Source organism: Leopardus geoffroyi, chromosome C1 (assembly GCF_018350155.1).
Source record: "Leopardus geoffroyi isolate Oge1 chromosome C1, O.geoffroyi_Oge1_pat1.0, whole genome shotgun sequence".
In the NCBI taxonomy this organism is placed as follows: domain Eukaryota; kingdom Metazoa; phylum Chordata; class Mammalia; order Carnivora; family Felidae; genus Leopardus; species Leopardus geoffroyi.
In genome coordinates this window covers 202,470,627-202,489,780 of record NC_059328.1, presented here as the reverse complement: position 1 = coordinate 202,489,780, position 19,154 = coordinate 202,470,627, and the positions used below count along the sequence as shown (strand labels likewise).

General features: G+C 53.8%; 1 protein-coding gene across 11 annotated transcripts in view; it reads left to right on the top strand.

Moving 5' to 3' along the window:
• TNS1 (tensin 1) overlaps positions 1 to 19,154 on the top strand; it is a 200,037-nt gene that overhangs the window by 108,939 nt on the left and 71,944 nt on the right. For all 11 annotated transcript variants that reach the window (XM_045481192.1, XM_045481191.1, XM_045481190.1 and 8 more), the window contains 12 exons: positions 1,468 to 1,517; positions 3,647 to 3,818; positions 6,242 to 6,292; positions 7,203 to 7,325; positions 7,717 to 7,781; positions 8,741 to 8,824; positions 12,351 to 12,463; positions 12,855 to 12,915; positions 13,153 to 13,228; positions 13,825 to 13,954; positions 15,673 to 15,738; positions 16,871 to 16,987. In XM_045481192.1, the coding sequence (XP_045337148.1) occupies positions 1,468 to 1,517; positions 3,647 to 3,818; positions 6,242 to 6,292; positions 7,203 to 7,325; positions 7,717 to 7,781; positions 8,741 to 8,824; positions 12,351 to 12,463; positions 12,855 to 12,915; positions 13,153 to 13,228; positions 13,825 to 13,954; positions 15,673 to 15,738; positions 16,871 to 16,987 (1,108 nt within the window). The remainder of the gene's footprint in view (positions 1 to 1,467; positions 1,518 to 3,646; positions 3,819 to 6,241; positions 6,293 to 7,202; positions 7,326 to 7,716; positions 7,782 to 8,740; positions 8,825 to 12,350; positions 12,464 to 12,854; positions 12,916 to 13,152; positions 13,229 to 13,824; positions 13,955 to 15,672; positions 15,739 to 16,870; positions 16,988 to 19,154) is intronic.

Genomic DNA, 19,154 nt, shown 5'->3' with positions numbered 1-19,154 from the left:
AACAGCCCCACTTGGCTCTTCCTGCTGCTACTGCAGAGGTTGAGTGGTTCGGAGCTGAGCTGTAGCCCACGCAGAGGGGGCTCTGGGTGCAGCCTTCTCACGGGTGGCTGGATGGAGACACCTCCTCTTAGTGGGGCTGCCCTGACTTTGGGCACTACCAGGAGCCCGGCCTCCAGGCTTCTCCGCCCCTGCCTTGTCGGCCCTGCAGGGGCCTGGAGGAGGTCGAAAGCAGCTGCTCTCCTCAGGGCCCCAGTGGTTAAACCCAAAGTCTGAGGGTGAGTCCTGCCAGTTGTCAACTTCCCCAGGACTTGGGGGTGAGTCACCGTGCCTCAGTTTCTCCTCTCCCTGGTAGACTGTGGTCCTGTCTCCTCCAAGAGGTGGTTGCAACTTGGTGGTGGGGAAAGGCTGGTTTCGGGGAGGCACAGGGATGTTTGGAAGGTGCCGATGGGCTCGGAGAGCCCTGGCTGGGCCTGGGAATCTAGAAGTGGGGCGGTCGATTTTGCATCACGTGAGGTGGCTGACAGGTGGGGGGAGAGGTGATGCAGGGCTCTGTGTATAGAGGTGAATGTTGGTTGTATGTGTAAGCACCCTTTTAATTGTACTAGATGCAGTAACAATGAAGAGGTGCCTTATATGCATACTTCCTTTTAATCTTCAAACAACTCCGCAAGGATTGCCCCATCTTACATGTGACGTTACAGAGATCCAGAGCATTGAGTACTCCCAGGTCGGCCGGCAGGGTGACCCTTAGCTTCCATCACGGTGCCATCGGGTCGTCTTGGGCTGTTTGGGACCCGAACTGGGGTCCGTTTGCCTAAATTTGTGCCGGTTGACAACCCTCGAGAGGGGAGCGGGTGAGGGGGTAACCCAGCGGGCGGTGGGTCCGTAGGAGGGTAACTTGCTGCCCAGCACTGGTCTCGGTGGGTACACGCCGCCCCTGGCTGCTCTCAAGCCACAACTTCTGCTCCAATGGCTCCTTGTTGCTGCTGTGAAGGGGAGGATCGCAGGATGGTGGTGGTCAGGGGGTCAAGGTTCAGAGCAGGACAGAGGCTGCTGTCACCGGTCTTTCCTTCTGTCATGCTCGCGGTTGGTATTCTCCCCTGGGGGTTACGGTTACGGCATCCAGGGAATCAAGATGAAATGTGTTTCCGTCCATTTCGAAACTCTTTTATTGAGCATGTACTCAGTGCAGATGGCACCAGCCCAGACATTTCTCAGCATCTGGGATTTCTTCCTTCCCTGGGGAGGGAGAGCTGGGCCCTCTGGGGCCTCACATGCACACTCACAAGCGATCCGCCCTGGTTGCTTTTGGCCTTAGGTTGCTGTGTAGCCTGGATGTTAGGGTGCCCGCGCTGGAATGTTGGTCAAGAAATAAGAGCATCTGTGTTTGTCCGCAGCCCTGATGCTCCCGTGGACATCTCTCTGCCAGCCTCCTCCATAATGCCGCTTGTCTTTTCTCTGTCCTAGGGCTCCAGCAGAGTCACCCCGAGTGTCCAGCCCCACCCCCAGCCCATCAGGTATGCCTGGCCTGTTGGGGGGGGGGGTGGCTAGGGATGGGGGTGCCGCTGTGAGGTCCCTGTGGGTGTTTCCAGCAAATCATGCTTTTGGGTGCCTGAGACCGAAGTCATAAAGCGACAGGTAGGGAGCGTGGGCGGATGAGCAAGCCACAGAGAGAGGATGCCGGTAGCTGCATACCCTTGGAAATGGTCATGTTTTGAGTTCTAGCTCGAAGCTAGGCCTTGAGCTGGATTTTTTTTTTTTTTTTTTTTTTTTAATGTCCCTGCACGATCCCATCTAGTCCTTGCAACAACCCTGCAGGGTAAGTATTTTTATTCCCATTTGGCAGATGGAGAAACTGAGTCTCAGGGAGGTGTGGTGACTTGTTACAGGTCACGAGACCAACAAGAGGCAAGACTTGGGTGTACCTTCGGGACTGGCTGGCATCATAGTCTATGCTAGATCCAAGTCCTCTCTGTGGGCAGGGGTTTTGATATTGAGGGTCGTTTAGAAAAGGAAAGTTCTCTATCTGGCTGGGCCGGCAGGGGCTGGGGGCAGGGATGCACAAGGACTGGGTCCCTTGCTGATCTGTGTGCAGGTTCTGTGGTTTTTCTGGCTTGGGCCCTTCCCTCTCTGCCTCACCTTCACCTCTGAGGCTCCTGAGACAAGTGAGAATCTGGCTCCAGGGAAATGGAGCTCCAACCAGAGAAGGCTGGTGTGTAGCTAAAGCCCCCAGTGGGTTGTGGCCGGGCTGCCAGCTGCCCACAGACCTGAGCAGCCCCTTAGAGAATCTTCTTCCCTTACAGCTGAGAGCCACCTTGGGGTGGGTGGGTGCAGGGTGCGATGCTGAAGTTGTCCAGGTGGTGGTACCGTTCTGCCTTGGACCCATCCCCGCCCGCCCAAGGCTGCAGTGAGAACCTTATCTTAGGGACAAGGAATGGCCCGGCTCAGAGGTCAAATTCAAACTGGGCTCCTTACCACAGCCCACTGACCCCTCTACCACTTGGCTCCTGCCCTTGTCACCATGGAGAAGCCATACCTCGCCCTCGGCACCTCCCTCCCCCCCCATCTCCAAGCCCTATATACACAGTTGGGTTCCAAGTTAACCCTGGTGGTATCTCTCTGCTGCCCCTCCCGTCTCACCTTGACCCTGCTGTAGTGAAAGAGTCTCAGAAGGAAATGTTGCCCACCTTGGATACAAAGAGGAAGTGAGACGATAGGGGGCGGGTGACAGGGTAAGAAGGTATGGTGACAGGGAGGGTGTAAGGTGGGCCTCAGAATGGAATTTCAGTGTCCTGAGACCCATTTCCCCTTCCTGTCTGCTCCCCGGGGGCCACTCTGGGCCCTCCTGCTGGAAGAGAAGCTGGATGAGGTATAAAGGCGTGAGCCCCCGCCTCCCCTCACCTGGTGCAGGGGCTCCCCACTTCCTTTAGGAGCTCAGGTGGCCAGCTGCCACCGCAGCAGTAGGCTCAGCACCCTCTTAGAAATCACGGAGGCTGCAGCCAAGAAATAGCCCTGGAAGGTGGTGGGAGCTGCCAGAGGTGGGGGAGAGCCAGGGAACAAAGGGCGGGAGCTGGCCTGCCTCTGGGGAGGGCTGGAATGTGCGCCGTGGTCTGGCTTACTGGAGCCCAGGTGAGCTTGTCACCTGAGCTGCCCTTTCCCCTGAGAAGCCTCCCCCCCCCCCCCCACACCCCTGCCCACACTATAGCTCGGGAGCAGGGGGAGGGCGGAAGAATGCTCAGCTCCAGGGGCACCTGCCGTTCTCCTTCCTGTACTAGATCTGTCCCAGGATCCTTTGAAAGACTTCTGCCAGACCAGGTGGCCACAGTGCGTTGGAAGGCTGAGCTGGACTCCTGGGCTCCTGGCAGGTTCTGATCCTGACCCCGACCTCTGCGTTTATAGGTTGAAGGCAGTGCCGACAGGATTGATGGCCACCTAGGGTTGCTGTCATCGCTGTTTGGCTTGGAAATGGCCCGAGGTCCTTGCCAGCCTCTGCCCAGCTCCCTTTCCTCCGGTGCTCAGGGAACAGTCAAGCCTCCGGGGTTGGAATTGTGGGCCACATATAGTGTCTAGGGGGCACAGATCCCTACACCTTGCCCTGAGGACCAGGGTTCTGATCCGAACCCCCTTCTGCCTACTGTGTCTCCAGAAACATGAGTCTGAGCCGGACCACGGAGGACAGCTGTGAGCTGGACCTGGTGTATGTCACAGAGAGGATCATCGCCGTCTCCTTCCCCAGCACAGCCAACGAGGAGAACTTTCGGAGCAACCTCCGAGAGGTGGCCCAGATGCTCAAGTCCAAACATGGAGGCAGCTACCTGGTGAGGATGGGGCCCGTCCTTTCTGCTTACCACCTCCTCACTGCTGGTGCCCCTGCCCACCTGCCCTGGGCCAGCTCTTAGCCTCTCTCACGGCCTGAGTCCTCACTCACCCCCCCAGCCCAACTTTACTGGGAGGAGTGTGTCTGCGGCTGGAATGGGGCGTCTGGAACCAAGTCACGTGTGCCCATGTGCATGTGTGCGTGTGCGCATGAGTGTAGGTATATGTGCACGTGGGCATGCGTGTGCTCGTGTGTATGTGTGTGTTGACCAGGAGGAGAGAGTAACAAGAATTCATGTTATTGCGTGCTTGCTATGACACAGGCCCCGTTCTATCTGCTCTCCACGTATTAAACTTCATGACAGCACTAGAAATCAGGTTTTGCTGGAGCACAGAGAGGTGGGGCGTTTGCCTGAGGTCGGGAGGCGGCAGTGCCTCTGAGAAGTCCGAGGGCAGAGTTGTGGAAATGTTGCTATCACGGGGATGGTGCCTGGCCCAGGAGGAACACATCACGAATGTGGGTGAGGGGCCCGGGGGTGCTCTTCTCTAATGGCAGAGAGCTGGCATGGGGAATCAGACCTATCCTTGGCCCCAGGGGAGGGCTCAGTTCTACAAGGAGGTGCCTGTGGATTTGGGCTGCACCCACCGACCAGACCGTGCAGCCTCGAGGGGCCGCCCCGATCTGTGAGCAGAAGCCGGCGTAGGGGACTGCATTAGGTCCCTGGGGCTGCTGTAACAGATTGCCACAAAAACGTGGTGTCTTGAAACAGCAGAACTGACTTTCTCACAGTTCTGGAGGCTGGAAGTCCAAATCAAGGTGTTGACCAGGCCGTGCTCCTCTGCAGGCTCTACGGGGGATCCTGCCTTTCCCCTTCCTGGTTTCCAGTGCCCCCCAGCGATCCTTAGTGACCTTGGCTTCTAGCTGCATCACCGCAGTCTCTGCCTCTGTCCTCACACGGCCTGCCTTCTTTCTTGTGTCTCTCTGTGGGTCTTCTCATCTTATAAGGACACCAGGCATCGGACCTAGGGCCCGCCCTAAATCCAGGATGATCTCATCTTGAGATCCTTAACTACTTACATCAGCAGAGGCCCTATTTCTAAATAAGGTCACATTCTGAAGTTCCAGGTGGATCTGAATTTTTGTGGGACACTGTTGAACCCACCACAGACATGCCTCTCCATCAGCTGTGTTGGGCAGTGTTGAGAGCCCGGCTTCAGACACCAGAGAGTCCTGGGTTTGAATGTTGGCTCTGCTCTCACTATCTGACCTTGGCCACTTCGCCTCACTAAACCTTAGGTTCTGCATCTGTAAAATGGGTCTGATTGTACCGCCTACCTCTTATGGTTGTTGAGAGAACTAAGCCAGCTGCTAGGTGTAAAGTCCTCAGCATTGGGCTGGCAGGTTGGGGACACTCGAGTGGTAGCTGTTGTTAATGTAATAAAGTCTGTACAGTTACAGGGTCCAAGAATGGACTGGAAGCCATCTGGGATCATTCCCAGTTTCAGGAGTCCAGGGTTCTGTGGGTCTCTGCTATGCCACCCTCCCTCTGCTTTCCCATCGCAGGCCGTGTGGTCGCTTTCCTCGGCAGGAGGCGGCACGGTTTTCTTTGAGTTTTCTGGGCAATGAGGTGAAGGTGGAGACAGGAAATCCAGGGATTGGGGGAGTCTTATGGGACATGGTTAGGTGTCGGAGGGCATCTGCCGGGAAAGGGGTGTCAAGGGTCTGAGAGGCGCCACTCAGGGTGATTTGCACACTCGGAGGGAGGGCGTCCTCCCACAGAGCTGTTGCATTTTTAGGCAGATGAGGTTCTAAAGTTGACACGTGAAGTGGCAACCAGAGATGGCCAAACACTTATCATGTCACACCACCGGATTCCCGTCCTGTGTGGACGGGTGGCACATGGGATGAGACAGGCTGCATCCCCTTCTCACGTGCAGTTTGGGTGTCTGTCTGCTCACTGAGGGTTAATTTAATTTTCTCTTTAATTTTTTTTGTTAATATTTTTATTATTTATTTTTGAGAGAGAGAGAGAGAGAGAGAGAGAGAGAGAGCACGTGCAAGTGGGGGAGGGGAAGAGAGAGAGGGAGACACAGAATCCGAAACAGGCTCCAGGCTCTGAGCTGTCAACACAGAGCCTGACGCAGGGCTTGAACTGACGAACTGTGAGATCGTGACCTGAGCCGAAGTCAGACGCTTAACCGACTGAGCCACCCCGGCGCCTCCTCTCTCCTCTTTGTTCTGAGAACCTGTAGTTGAGTGCGTGTTGGTCAGTGTGTGGGTCTGATGGGACTCCATTGTAAGCTTATGCATGGATAGAATTTTCACTGGGTGGTTGGGAGGAGAGAGACAGAGACAGAGACAGAGACAGATGGACAGACGGCCAGCTAGCACCATTTCATGATCTCTTCCTTTTCCTCCTTGTAGCTTTTCAACCTCTCTGAGCGGAGGCCTGACATCGCAAAGCTCCACGCCAAGGTGAGCTGGTGTGGATTAGGGGTGGGGGCTTCCCTCTGCCTGGAAGAGAAGGAGAACAGCGTGGTTCTCCCCGTGGTTCCTACTTCGGAATCTGGGGGCAAGGGCTGAGACACTTCGCAAAGCCTATTCCCTTTCTATGCCAGCTTCCCTTTGGAACATGGAAAATACTGTATTTATGGTTTCTGTAATACAAATTGCAGACAGCAAAGCTTGATGCAGCGATTTCCTACCCAGGTCTACCCCCCACCCCCACCCCGGGTGCGCATAGCATCTCTGGGGCGAGACTGGAGCTGTGAGAATTTTAGTCTTATTGAAAAGCATTTTGGATTTAAACTGGCTGGGAATTGCCAATGGCTGGTTTTCACTTGTTCACTCGGCGGGCTGAGTGCCGGGCTTTGCGTGGATATCTGCTCTGCCTCCTGGATTCTGGTGCCTGTTGCTGTGGGACCCTGGGCAGGTGACAGTTCTCTGGGCCTCAGCTTGCCCCTCTGAAAGTAGATGGGCTGGATTAGATGTGCTCTCTTGGCTTTTCCAAGCATGGGTTCTCTTTTAGTTTAACGATCTGTGAGTTAAGCAAAGTTTTGAGGAGCCTGAGGACGGCCATTCAGATCTGCCCTCTGTCCCCTTTCGGGTTCTCTTGATTGGCCAGAAAAATCAATGGCTTGTGTGTCAGGGCCTGGAAAAGAGCTGTGAATGGCTGGGGGCTCTTCACTTTTCCTCTCTGGCCCTGAGCCACGGTCTCTGGGCCACACCCTTGCCCCCACTCTGGGTTGTTGGGCAGGGAGGGCAGGAAGCGAGGTTGGCTGGTGGCCGCTGCCCTGGAGCCAGCATGTGGCGTAGGTGCAGCTCCCGCTGCCCCGGTTGAGTCTCTGGGGCTTCCGCCACTTCTCACTCATGGCTTTGACCACAGGTCCTGGAATTTGGCTGGCCTGACCTCCACACTCCAGCCCTAGAGAAGATCTGCAGCGTCTGCAAGGCCATGGACACTTGGCTCAATGCAGACCCTCACAATGTCGTCGTTCTACACAATAAGGTCAGAGCAGGGGCTGCTCTGTATGTACGTGTGTGCGTGTGTGCATGTACACACGTGTGTGTGTGTGAGCACGTGCACACATGCGTAGACGTGTCCTCGGGTGAGTGTGTGTGCATTCTCCTTTCTAGGGGATGGTAGATCCTGTCCCGGGGGGCACCTGAGAAATGGGGGTTAGGAGCTTGTGGGACCCTCACGTGTGGTAGATGATCAACTGCGTTTCTTCTCTTTGGGACTCAGCCCGACCTGCTCCCCTCCTTGGCATCCCACTCCCTCCTTTGAACCACACCCCTCTCTCCAGCTGCTGCTCACTTTTTCTCCAGGCTTCTGGACGGGTTCTGGGGCAGCAGGGCTGGCCTTAGAAATAAAGGCTTTGTGTTTGGGGTTCTTTCAGGGAAACCGAGGCAGGATAGGTGTTGTCATCGCGGCTTACATGCACTACAGCAACATTTCTGCCAGGTAAGAGCCTCTCATTCTCTGAATATTGACAGCAGGCACCCCGTCTGCCCATCCCTCCATGGCCTCTCCCTTCCTCGGCTGGCAGAATAATGACAGGGGATGGGGTGGAGGAGCCCACGGAAAGGAGAGGGATCTGCCCACGGCTCTGAGGCAGGTGGCTGTGCACGGAAGGCAGGAGCAAGGAGAGTCCTTTACTGGGGGCACTGGTGGCAGCAGACTCGAGAGGCAGGCCCATCCACGGACACCCCATCCAGCCACCTTCTCGGGACCACTTTTCCTTGGCAAATAGCCCTCTTTTTTCCTGAGTGAGCAGGTGAGAGAGTCAGAAAGAAATGTTGGATCAGATCTGGGTCTGACGGAACCATCTAGAAGTTATCTCATCCTTGTGGGCCTTAATAAGGACTTTGGGGCTTGGGATGGGATGTTGCTAGAGAGTCAAGAACAGAGGGGCTAGCTATATTCTCTCTCTTCAAAATGATCTCTTTGCAGACAGATAGAATGTTCTATGGAGGGTTTAGACGGTGGTTGTGTGACTGTAAGAAACTTAACCCAGGCTAATCTTTCCTTAATGGTGAACATTTCCTGTGCACCTGCTGTGTGCCCACATGTGCCAAGCTCGTTATACATGTTATTTCACTTAATTACCGTAACGACCTTCAAGGAAGGCACTTGTCACTCTCATTTGACAGAAAATGAAAATCAGGTTCAGAAGGATTAAGTAAACCTGCCTCAAGGCACAAGGTTAATAAGGAGGCGGCACACTTGGTATGGGAACCCAGGCTTTCTGGCTCCAAAGCCCCAGGGCTGAGTCCTGCAGCATACAGGATGCAGGAATGCCAGGGCACTCTTTTCCTGAAAGCTTCTCAGAGTAGGGTGGCTGGAGGGCTCTACAGGTCTGGGGGAGCAGGGGTGGGGAGACCAGGGAGTTGGCTCCTCTGACCACCTGTCTCTCCCTGCAGCGCCGATCAGGCCCTGGACCGGTTTGCAATGAAGCGATTCTATGAGGATAAGATTGTGCCCATTGGTCAGCCATCCCAGAGAAGGTGGGTCTCCAGGGCTCACTGCCAGTGCATGCACACGTGTGTGTGTGTGTGTGTGTGCACGCTGTCTTGGGGACTAGCCTCACGTACCCACAGTGGGTGGAACAGCCATGCCTAGGTGGGGGTGTACGGAGCATGCATATTCAGGTGCCAGCCTGGAGTGCTGGAAGCTCAGGGGCATGAGTGAGCCGGTGGGCAGCTGTGTGTGCCCACAGATGGGCATGGCCGTTGGCTCCTGAGGCCAGCGCTGGAGAGCAGTGGGGCCGCTGGTGGGGGATGCATTGGTCTGGGTGCAAGAAGGCAGCTTGTATGAGAAGGAAATGCCATGTTGGTCCTGGCAGCGGGACCGCGTCCGCGCTTGGGTGAGCCTGTAGGAGGCTGGTGTCATTGCCGCCTGCCCTGGGGAGGTCACAGATTCTTACCATAAGGGTCACGTTCTGCTGGGAGAGCTTTAAAAATTTTACCAAGGGCTCTCAAGCACGTGGTCTCATTGGAGTCCACAGCAGCCGAGGGAGGAAGCAGGGCAGAGAGGATTCATTGATTCATTGGATAAGTTTTATGTGCTCTACTACATTCCAAGTGCTGGGGATATCTAGTTGAGCAGGACGAAGTGCTTTGCCCTCAGTGAGCTGATATTCCACTAAGAAAGATGGGCATTGCACGAGTAGATAGATCAACAGGACCATTTCAGGTAGCGGTTAGTGCTAGGAAAGAAAGAGAACAGAGTGGGATAGACCTGGTGGAGGAGATTGGGGCTATGTAATGAAGGGGGTCAGGGAACACCTGTCAGAAATTATGGATTTGAGGCCAACCCTGCATAATGGTGAGCTACTGTATGATGATCCAGGGCATCCCCACTTTACAGATGAGAAGCCTGAGCCTAGGGAGGGGACTCAACATGGCCAGGATCCATAGCAAGTATTAGCAGAGCTAGAATGTACTTGGGGACCTGTAAGTCAGGTCAAGGCAGGGCCCCCAGGGTTGTGCCGCCCACTGTCCTGAGGGCTGGCCCGGGACTCTGCTCTGTGGATAACGTGCTGTTTAATGATGGCTGAGAGAGCACAGGGCTGGTGGACTATGGGGAGGCTGCAGGTGAGTGTGAGTCAGAAGCCCAGGCTCGGAGGGGAGAGCTGGAGATGGGGAATGGGGCCCTGCCCCTATGTGGCCAGAGCTGCGGGCCCACCACACATGGTGATGTGCCACACCACTCTGCACACCAGGGCTGTGGGACTGACCCTCTCAGCAGGGTCTCGTGGAGTTTCCCAAGGACATGAGCCATCAGGGAACTTCCAGGTCGTGAGAAGTACTTGGAAGGGGAACAAAACCCAAACAGAGCGTGATGGGCTAGAGAGTGATAGGGTGAGCACCAGGGCTGAACTTTCTGAACAGGTGACATGCAGGGTGAGCTCTGAGAGGAAGAAGGGAAGCATCTGATGGTGGGGCTGGGGTCACCACGCAGAGGGGACAGCAAGTACAGTGACCCAGAAGCCAAAGCATCCCACTGATTTTTCCAGCCCCTCGGAGCACTGACCAGGCAGGCAGGACCCCCTCGCCTCTCTATGCTGGGGTTTCCCTTCTTATTCTTCATCATCACCCCCATCTTTCTTGCCTTGTTAGAAGGGTGCCGGCTCCTCTGGGGACTTACTCCCATTGTAGTGGGAAGCCCAAGCAGAAGCGAGTCCTCAGGCCACCTGGTGTCTTGCACCTGGCACAGGGCACTCAGGAGCCAATCTCTGGGTCAGCCGTCAGAAACAGGGTGGCTTTATGTGCAGAAAATTCTGGCTGGGCTGCCAGATGCAGCAGCTGTGGATCAATGAGAATCTTCCCAGGGAGGAAAGAACGGTCATTCAAGTACCTGCTCGTCGGTCCCTGGCTTTCTACATATGGCTGGTGGCCTTGGTCACGAGCCTGACCTTGAAGGATAAGAGGGACAAACAAAGGAGCATGATGTTACGATGACGCAGTGTGGCTCGGAGAGAGTGGGCAGAGCAGTCATACCCCTGCAGCAGAGCGCCTGGAGCACGGGGTTGGGGTTACCTCTCAGCCGTAGGAGTGTAGGGGACCCCACAGCGCATGGCATATGCTTACACAGCGCGCAGTCGGGCGTATGTTTACATTATCTGTCTGCCTTGCAGCTTATATCTGCAACCGCACCTGCTTATGGGTGGGTGATTCTGTCCGTGCCCGTGTGTGAACATGCAGCTGTTGGCTTCATTATGTATTTGTTGCCACTTTCCCGCCTTCTGGGCAGTGTCGTTTGCAGGGACGGGAGCAGTTGGAGGAGAGGAGGGCAGAGAGGGAGGGAGGGAGGGAGGGGCTTTGCCTGCAACTCCCCCATTCATTGTCACCCCACCCCCGGGCGGCTCATTGTGCCCAGCACACAGACACATCCTGTTGGCACGATCCAGAGATCTGATAGGAACTGCCATTCCAGGTTTCCGGTTTGAGTAATGGGGCTGGGGGCTGGTCAGGGGCTGAATAGGAACCGGCGCTGCCCATCAGATTATCTTGCTTGGGTAGTCTGAAGTGACCCCACCCGGGCCCGGGGACAGAGGCCCACAGGCCTGGAGGTGGGCCAAGGAGCCAAGAGATAGGAGGGGACCATTGTCATGGTCATGTGGGTTCTGGTTCCACCAGCCTCAAAGAGCCCCCTTGCCTCTCGCCAAGTCTCAGGATTCATTGTGATTGGTGTGGCTGACCCAGCCCACCATTCAGAAAAAAGGAAGGCGCACTGACCAATCCACAGCAAAAGGACGGGCCTCTCTTTCTGGCAGGTGCATTGAAAGAGAGCATTCCTTCTCTCCCCACCCACCCCCGGCTTTGTGTGTTCTTGCTGTGCCAGCAACTCTTTCTGGACCTAGTTACCCCTTCTAGAAGGAGTGGAGATGCATTCTTCCAACAAGATCCAAAGAGAATTGGGGAGAGGAGTACACAGTAGATATTAGCTGTCTTTCAATACCAGATATAGAGGGATTTCATACACTTCAGCGTGATATAAAAAAGTGAAGGACTGTAATTGTTAAGCTCTTACAGTTTGCTGGACTGTCATGTGGCTGGGGGTTTGTGGGGACAGAACTGGGGCCTGTGGTTATAAGCATAAGCTTGGTTTAAGCTAGGTTTAGGGGTGTTGGAGTGTTTGATGGTTGATCAGCCTGCCTTGTGCGGTGGTGAGCAGCTAAACGATGCCTGTCAGGGATGTTGTGGAGGGGAATTTTGGTCCAGCTGATTTTTGGGCTGGGAGTGAAGCTGGAGAGGGATTTTCATTTTGACCACCAGGGGGCGCCAGAGAACCCCAAAGCAGAGTATTGCCTTGACTCCGCTCCTGCTTGAGTGGTGGTACCTGCTTGTCCTCTCTGCTTGGGGCTCCAGGCAGCAAGAAAGGACGGTGCTGGGGAGGAGACCCCAGCTTCCAGGAGGTCTAGGAGGGTGGTGGTGGTGGTGGGGAGCTAGGTGAGCCCAGAAAAGAAACCAGGATGGCTCTGCTCTAGGGCAGGCCTCCTGGCTGAAGTTGCCCCTCTCCCTGCCCCAGGTACGTGCACTACTTCAGTGGCCTGCTCTCTGGCTCCATCAAAATGAACAACAAGCCCTTGTTTCTGCACCACGTGATCATGCATGGCATCCCCAACTTCGAGTCTAAAGGAGGTACCTGCCTGAGCCCTCTGGCTTCCCCTCCTCCTGTCTCCCATCTTCTTTTCTTAAGAGGCAGCCTTGGGGTGGGGGGCGGGGGAGGGTAGAAACTTATGCTTGGATTGGCGTCCCGACGGCATGACTTCCTGAGCTTTCGTTGAGCCTCAGTCTATTGATGGGTTAGATACTATCAGTGCCTGCTGGCACATGATGTTGGATGTGGCAATGTATTTTATAAACTTAAAAATGCCTCTCAAATGAGAAGTTAGTATTTCTTCCTCCTTTCTCTTTCCATTTCTCCTTCTTCTTTTCCTTCTTCCCCTCTCCCCAGCCCTTCCTTCCTTCACCCTCTCCCCCACCCCTGCACCGTTCCCGCTGCCTTAGCTAACATCACCCTCCCTTACAGGGTGTCGGCCGTTTCTCCGGATTTACCAGGCCATGCAGCCTGTCTACACATCTGGCATCTAGTAGGTATTCCACAGGACAAAGAGGCCAGGGGGGCCTGGGGCCTGAGGCTGAGGTCCAGGGACAGGGTGTGGGGGGATGGGCCAGGACCTCCTCTAGGAGGATCTCATCTAGCACAGGGCTGAGGGACAGAGGCAGCAAGCCTTCCTAGGAGCCCTCTGGCAGGGGGCGGTAGGGAACAAGCGTGCTGCCTGCCCCCTCAACAGCTCTCTTTCTCTCCGCTCGCCTCTCTCCCGTAGCAATGTCCAAGGAGACAGCCAGACCAGCATCTGCATCACCATCGAGCCTGGCCTGCTCTTGAAGGGAGATATCTTAGTGAGTGCTGCCCCTCTGTTTCGAGCCCCCTCCTCCCTGTTTATTTTCTCTCCTTTCTTCTCTCTTCCTGCTCCCTTCCTGCCTCTCCAGACAAGATCACCACTCCTCGTGAGTCACCAGCCTTGGGGCCATAGGCTCTCAGGGCTCCTGCAAAGGCTTTCGGCCTCCAGTAGTCCTTGTGCATTCCCCTGCCTCAGAGTTGGACTCGCTTCTCCTACGCCTGTCTCTTGGTCTGGAATATCTTCAGGGAAATATCTCTCAGTGTGAGCTGGCTTCCCGTGGTGACAAGGACTCCTTCACTTCTAACTTCAGTCTTTCCTCCTGTAATTTAAATTCACCCCTACTTTTTCCTTTCTGTGTGAAGGAACTTCTTGGGAGGACAGTTTTGTCCCTACAGGGCAAGATTGGCCTCCAACATTCTGCTTTCTAGAAGTTTCCCCAGATAGCTCTGAAATCCTGTTTGGTATTGGTGACCTCTCCCTCAGTGGGCTTGGGTGAGCCCTGGGTTCTCAGTCGTGGAGCTAATAAGGAGGCTCCCTGAGACCTGATTTCTCATCCTCAGTCCCCTGATGGGCTCTGCTTTCTTTCCCACCCAGCTGAAGTGCTACCACAAGAAGTTTCGGAGCCCAGCCCGAGATGTCATCTTCCGTGTGCAGTTCCACACCTGTGCCATCCATGACCTCGGGGTTGTTTTTGGGAAGGAAGACCTTGATGATGCCTTCAAAGGTGAGCTCACTGAGTAGAGGGACAGACCTAGCAAGGAATAACTATACCACAGGGTAGAAGAGCAATAATGAGGGAGCTGTGGCAGTCAGAGAGGGGGAACCATTTTCTGAGGGAAGGAGAGTTGGTTAGGGAGGTGTCTCCCTTCTCTATCTGTTTGAGGTTTTGTCTGTATCACATTGAGACCTGGAGCATATCCACATCCATTCACCCATTCACTCATCCACCCATCCACCCATCCACCCATGCATCCACCTACTTATCCAAATCCATCCTTCCTTCCTTCCTTCCTTCCTTCCTTCCTTCCTTCCTTCTATCCATCCGTTGATCTACCCACTCTTCCAAATGTATCCATCCATCCAACCATCCATCTATCCACCCACCCATCCACCTACCCACTCTTCCAAGTCCATCCATCTATCCATCCATCCATCCATCCATCCAACCATTCACCCATCCATCCACCCGCCCATCCATATCCATGGATCCATCTACCCACTCATCCATATCCATTCATCCAAATCCGTCCATCCATCTATCTAACCATCCATCCAAATCCACCCATCCATCCACCCATCCATCTAAATCTATCCATCCATCCACCCACCCATCCATCCACCCATCCATACATCTACTGACTCATCCAAATCCATCCATCTACTGACTCATCCAAATCCATCCATCTATCCCTCATCCATCCATATATCCACCAAGAATCATTGTGTGTCTATATGTGCCAGGCAGGTGCTAGACCCTGGGGATACAGAGAGAAAGAAGTCAGGCCCTACCCTCAGGGAACTCACAGTCCCATTGGAGATAGAGACACACAAGTGTGATACTATGAAGGGACCCCTGCAGTGATGGAGACATGCACTGGCATGTCCCATCCAGGGAGTGGTCACCATGCCTACTATAACTTTGCTTCCCACACAGATCACACAGATGGTGATCTGTGTGCAGATTGGGCTCAGGCCAAGGGCAGAGAGTAGGGCTGGGGCTCAGGGGAGGAGGAAACTGATTCCCCCAGTGCAGTAGAAGGATGTTTCTGTGATGAGCTTCCCCTGGACTGAAGCCAGGAGGGCAAAAGCAGAAGATGACATTATAATTCAGAACAGAATGCAAATGTTATCAGTCTTAACAAGGAAAAATAAAGGAATAACAGACAACATAAAGGTGGAGTTGGTAGAAGCAGAGGTAGGGGGGTGGTGCAAATTTTCTCCTCTTACATGTAGGGGGTCAGGAGACACCATTGAAAATGAACAGATCAAGAAATAGAGGTTTAGCTTAGGATCTAAAGTTTCAAAGGCAATCAGAATAAATAATAATAATAATAATAATAATAATAATAATAATAATAATAAGAATTGACTTAATAAGAAGGGAGATAGGAGTGATATTAGCGGGCCAAATTAATCATTTTCATAATGGTGAATCAGTGGAGATTACTTGAAATCAGTAAATTGAGAGATAGTGGCATAAAAATAGAGTCTATTATTTAGAGTCTTAGAGGTAACTGTTAGTGGGACAAGAAATAGAAATGGTTGGGCATGGTTATCTCAGGCAAGTAGGACTAGGGCTAAAGAGGCTCATTTCATTACGTATGTATGTGGTATTATCAACCCTGCATGTGCACATTATGTTAATCTTGTCTAGAAAGATTAAAATTTGAGTCCTTTTGGGGAATTCACTGCCTCTTTTTGTCTTTTCTTCTCCCTTTTCAGATGATCGATTTCCAGAATATGGCAAAGTGGAATTTGTATTTTCTTATGGACCAGAGAAAATTCAAGGTATTAGCTTGTTAGAATTCATTTTTTCCATGCCCTTGCTTTCATCCTAACCTGTCCTCTCTCCACCCCATCTGCCCTACAATTGTCAAGTTACTATGGCTACAAGGCAGGCCAGCAGTAAAGGATCTGGGTATTAGAGTGGACCCTCAGCTAAACATGAACCAATGACTTAATCTTTGGAGAATAAAAATAAAAAAGCCTACCAAGAGGTGCTGGGTTGGGTAGACTGTTCTTGTCCCATTAGGTCACCATCCTGTTATATTCAGAGGTTGAGGGCTGTGGTGGATGGAGGGAGTGGCTGGGGGCCATGCAGAGGAACTAGATGGACGAGAAGTATTTATGAGGCCCGAGGTGGTTCAACCTGAAGATGAGAAGGCCATTTTAATAATAGCCATTAAGCCTTTAGACTGGTTATATGTGGAGGCCAGTTGTTCTCCATCCTGTTTGAGAACAGAATGAGGACGAGACGAAATTAGGTTACAGACAGTGGGACTCTGGGTAGATTCTAGAAAAGACTGCCAAGACTAAAGGAAAGGGACTTGCCCTAGGAGGCAGGACTTGGGGCTCGTGCGCTCTTCCCCTTCTGTGGATGTGTGGGAGAGACTGCTTCTCCCCTTGGATTTCTGCCTGGAGTGGAGGGCATCTTAAGTGGGAGGAGGGGGGTTGGCTAGAATGACCTAGTGTCTTCTGAGTATCACGGCTGTGATTTCCCTGATGTCCTTGGCCCCATGCTGCTCGTCACAAGCCTCTTCCACACTCCCCTTGAATCCAGGGGCAGGCTTTCTGGCCCCCTGGCACTCACCCAGGGACCCTAGAGACACAGAATAGGACGAGACAGACACCCAGCCAGAGGGCTCTCCAGCTTTCTCCCTGGGAAGGGGAGGAACTTCATTCCTCAGTGTTCCGTCCTGATTTACCCCTACGACCTGGTATGAGCCTTTTCAAGAATGCAAGAAACCAGACTCCTGGGTTCTCTGTCCAATGTAAGCTACTGGTCCCACCCACTATGGTTAAGAAAATAAGAAGTCCCTTAGGGAGCATCCCTGGGGAAGCTGTTGACTTCCTCTGTTTTTCTAGCTGCTGATTTTTTTTTTTCTTTCTCTTCACTGCCCTCCCGCCCCATTCCTCTCAGGCATGGAACACCTGGAGAACGGGCCGAGTGTGTCCGTGGACTATAACACCTCTGACCCCCTCATCCGCTGGGATTCCTATGACAACTTCAATGGGCATCGAGAGGATGGCATGGAGGGTAGGTGATAGCAGTGGCTTCTAGCTCCTCTCCAAACAACACTGCCCCTGCTCACATGGCCTTGGCTCTCTTGGTTGGCTGTGAACGCCATACTGGGTTCAAAGAGGAGGCAGAGGAGAGGTCCAGGGCACCTTGGAGAGCTCACAGTTCAGTGGGGGAAGATAAGACAGAGCGTAGATAATGAAGACAGAGCTAAAGAATGCAGCCAAACAGCCACACAAGAGTGTATCGCTGTTGTTAAATGAGTCCCATCTACAGTGAGCAGTGAGTGCTCTGAGACTGGCAGGGGAGGGATTCTAGACAGCTGGAGTGGCCTGAGAGGGCTCCTCAGAGGAGGTGGCCTTGAGTGGAGCTTGAGAGAACTCCTGTGCAGCAAACACTGCATTTGTTAGATTTCTTTTCAACCTGCTGTTAGATTTCTCCAGGCTCGCTGCCTGAGTTCCCCGGGGTCAGGGCACTAGGAATGTAGACACAGCATGCAGGACCTACAAGCTTTCATCAGCAGCCAACGAAAATGTCGAAGAGCTGGAAATGAAACCGATAGGCTCCAAAATTTGAAAAGTAAGCTGCAGTTGAAATTAATGCATGTCTAATTTAGCTACAAAACCTAACATTATGTCAGACGGTGAACTGCCACTCAAGTTCAGTCCCTGAGAGTTATATATGGACTGTATTTATTTGTGTGGTTCATTTGAATATGTGCGGTGGGTGGGGCCTCCAACAGGGGGCATGCCTGGAGCCCAGGAGCCCTTGAGACGCCTGTCTGGGGGTTGGCATGGACTTGCCTTTCTGATTTGGTCCTGGGACCGCAGCATGGCAGATCTGGAAGCATCCTTAGGACTGTTGGCTCATTCCCCCGTTTTCATTTGGGGATAACTGAGACCCCCTTGAAGGAAGGGTCTCCCGATTTACCTCCACGCCCTGGGATATGTCCTTTCAAAGACACCAGCTCCCAGCCTCTGGGCTTCTCCCAGCTGCAACTGGTCCTAGGGTGAGGCTGTGCCATCTTGGGGACTCTGGGCCCCGTGGCAGAGCTGGGCTGGGGGAGCCAGGCCTGCTGGGCCCCCGACCTGCTCCTGACTCTCTGTACCCCCCTGCCTCCTCCCGCCTTCCCCCTGCCTCCTCCCACCTTTTTTTCCAGGATTTTGGATTTGTTGAATCCACTCTGAAATTCTTTTAGGTCTTTTCTTGAAAACAGATGGTCTCTCTGACCTTAGAGATACCACAGTGAGTGATAGATTTCAGAGCGAGTGGGACGAGGGCGGCCATGGGGCTAGAACCCAGGGCTTGAGGAGAGCATGTTGTTTACAGGCAACACTGCCAGGTCCATGGCTCCCTTCCTCCCCCCAGGGGCCCAGACACCCCACTGGGCTGAGGCGGTGCCCAAAGCAGGCCTCCCCACTGCCCCAACCCCATCTGCTGTGCCGAGTGGCTGGGGAGAAGGCAGAGGATGAAATGAATTAGTTCTGAGGTACCAAAGGCTGCCAGCCTAATTGTTCATCGTTCTGGAGATGTTTGCATTTTTAACAAGAACACTTGGCAATTTGAAGGTATTTTCAGTGTCTCCCTATTTCTCCCTGGTGTGGATTCAATGCAATGGTAAATGTAAAAGCATTTAGTAAAGTGCCAGGCAAACAAAAGGTAAAATAATTACGGAGAAAGAAGGAGAGGCTGTGGAAGGCCAGGGTGGGGACACAGTCGCTGCGAGGGAAGGCGGATGGCCCCGCGGAGGGAGACCGCAGTCGTGAGAGGCAGGAAAGAGGAGGAAGGAGAGGGTGAGGGAGCCAGGGGCTCTTCTCCACCCCTTGCCTCCCTCCTCTCTCCTCATCCGCTCCCCCAGGCAGGGGGATGGAACCAGTAGGACCTTTTGGCCAGTTAAAGGTCAGCTCATCCTGCAGGGACAGAGGGGCTCCTGTCTAGAGGCTGAGAAGCTGGCCCTGTGCCTGGAGGGTGGGAAGGGAAGGCTAGGGAAGCAGTTCGAGGCTCTGCTGTCCTCTCCCCTGGCCTGGCCTGGCCTGGCCTGACTACGGTTGGCCTGGTCCGGGAGCTACACAGTTGGGATGGTCAGCGGGGCTGACCCTGCCTGTCCAATTGTGTGCTCCCCACTGCCACTGGGCTGCTTCCCCCACAGGGAAAGCAGAGCCAACCAGAACCAGCCATAAGGTGG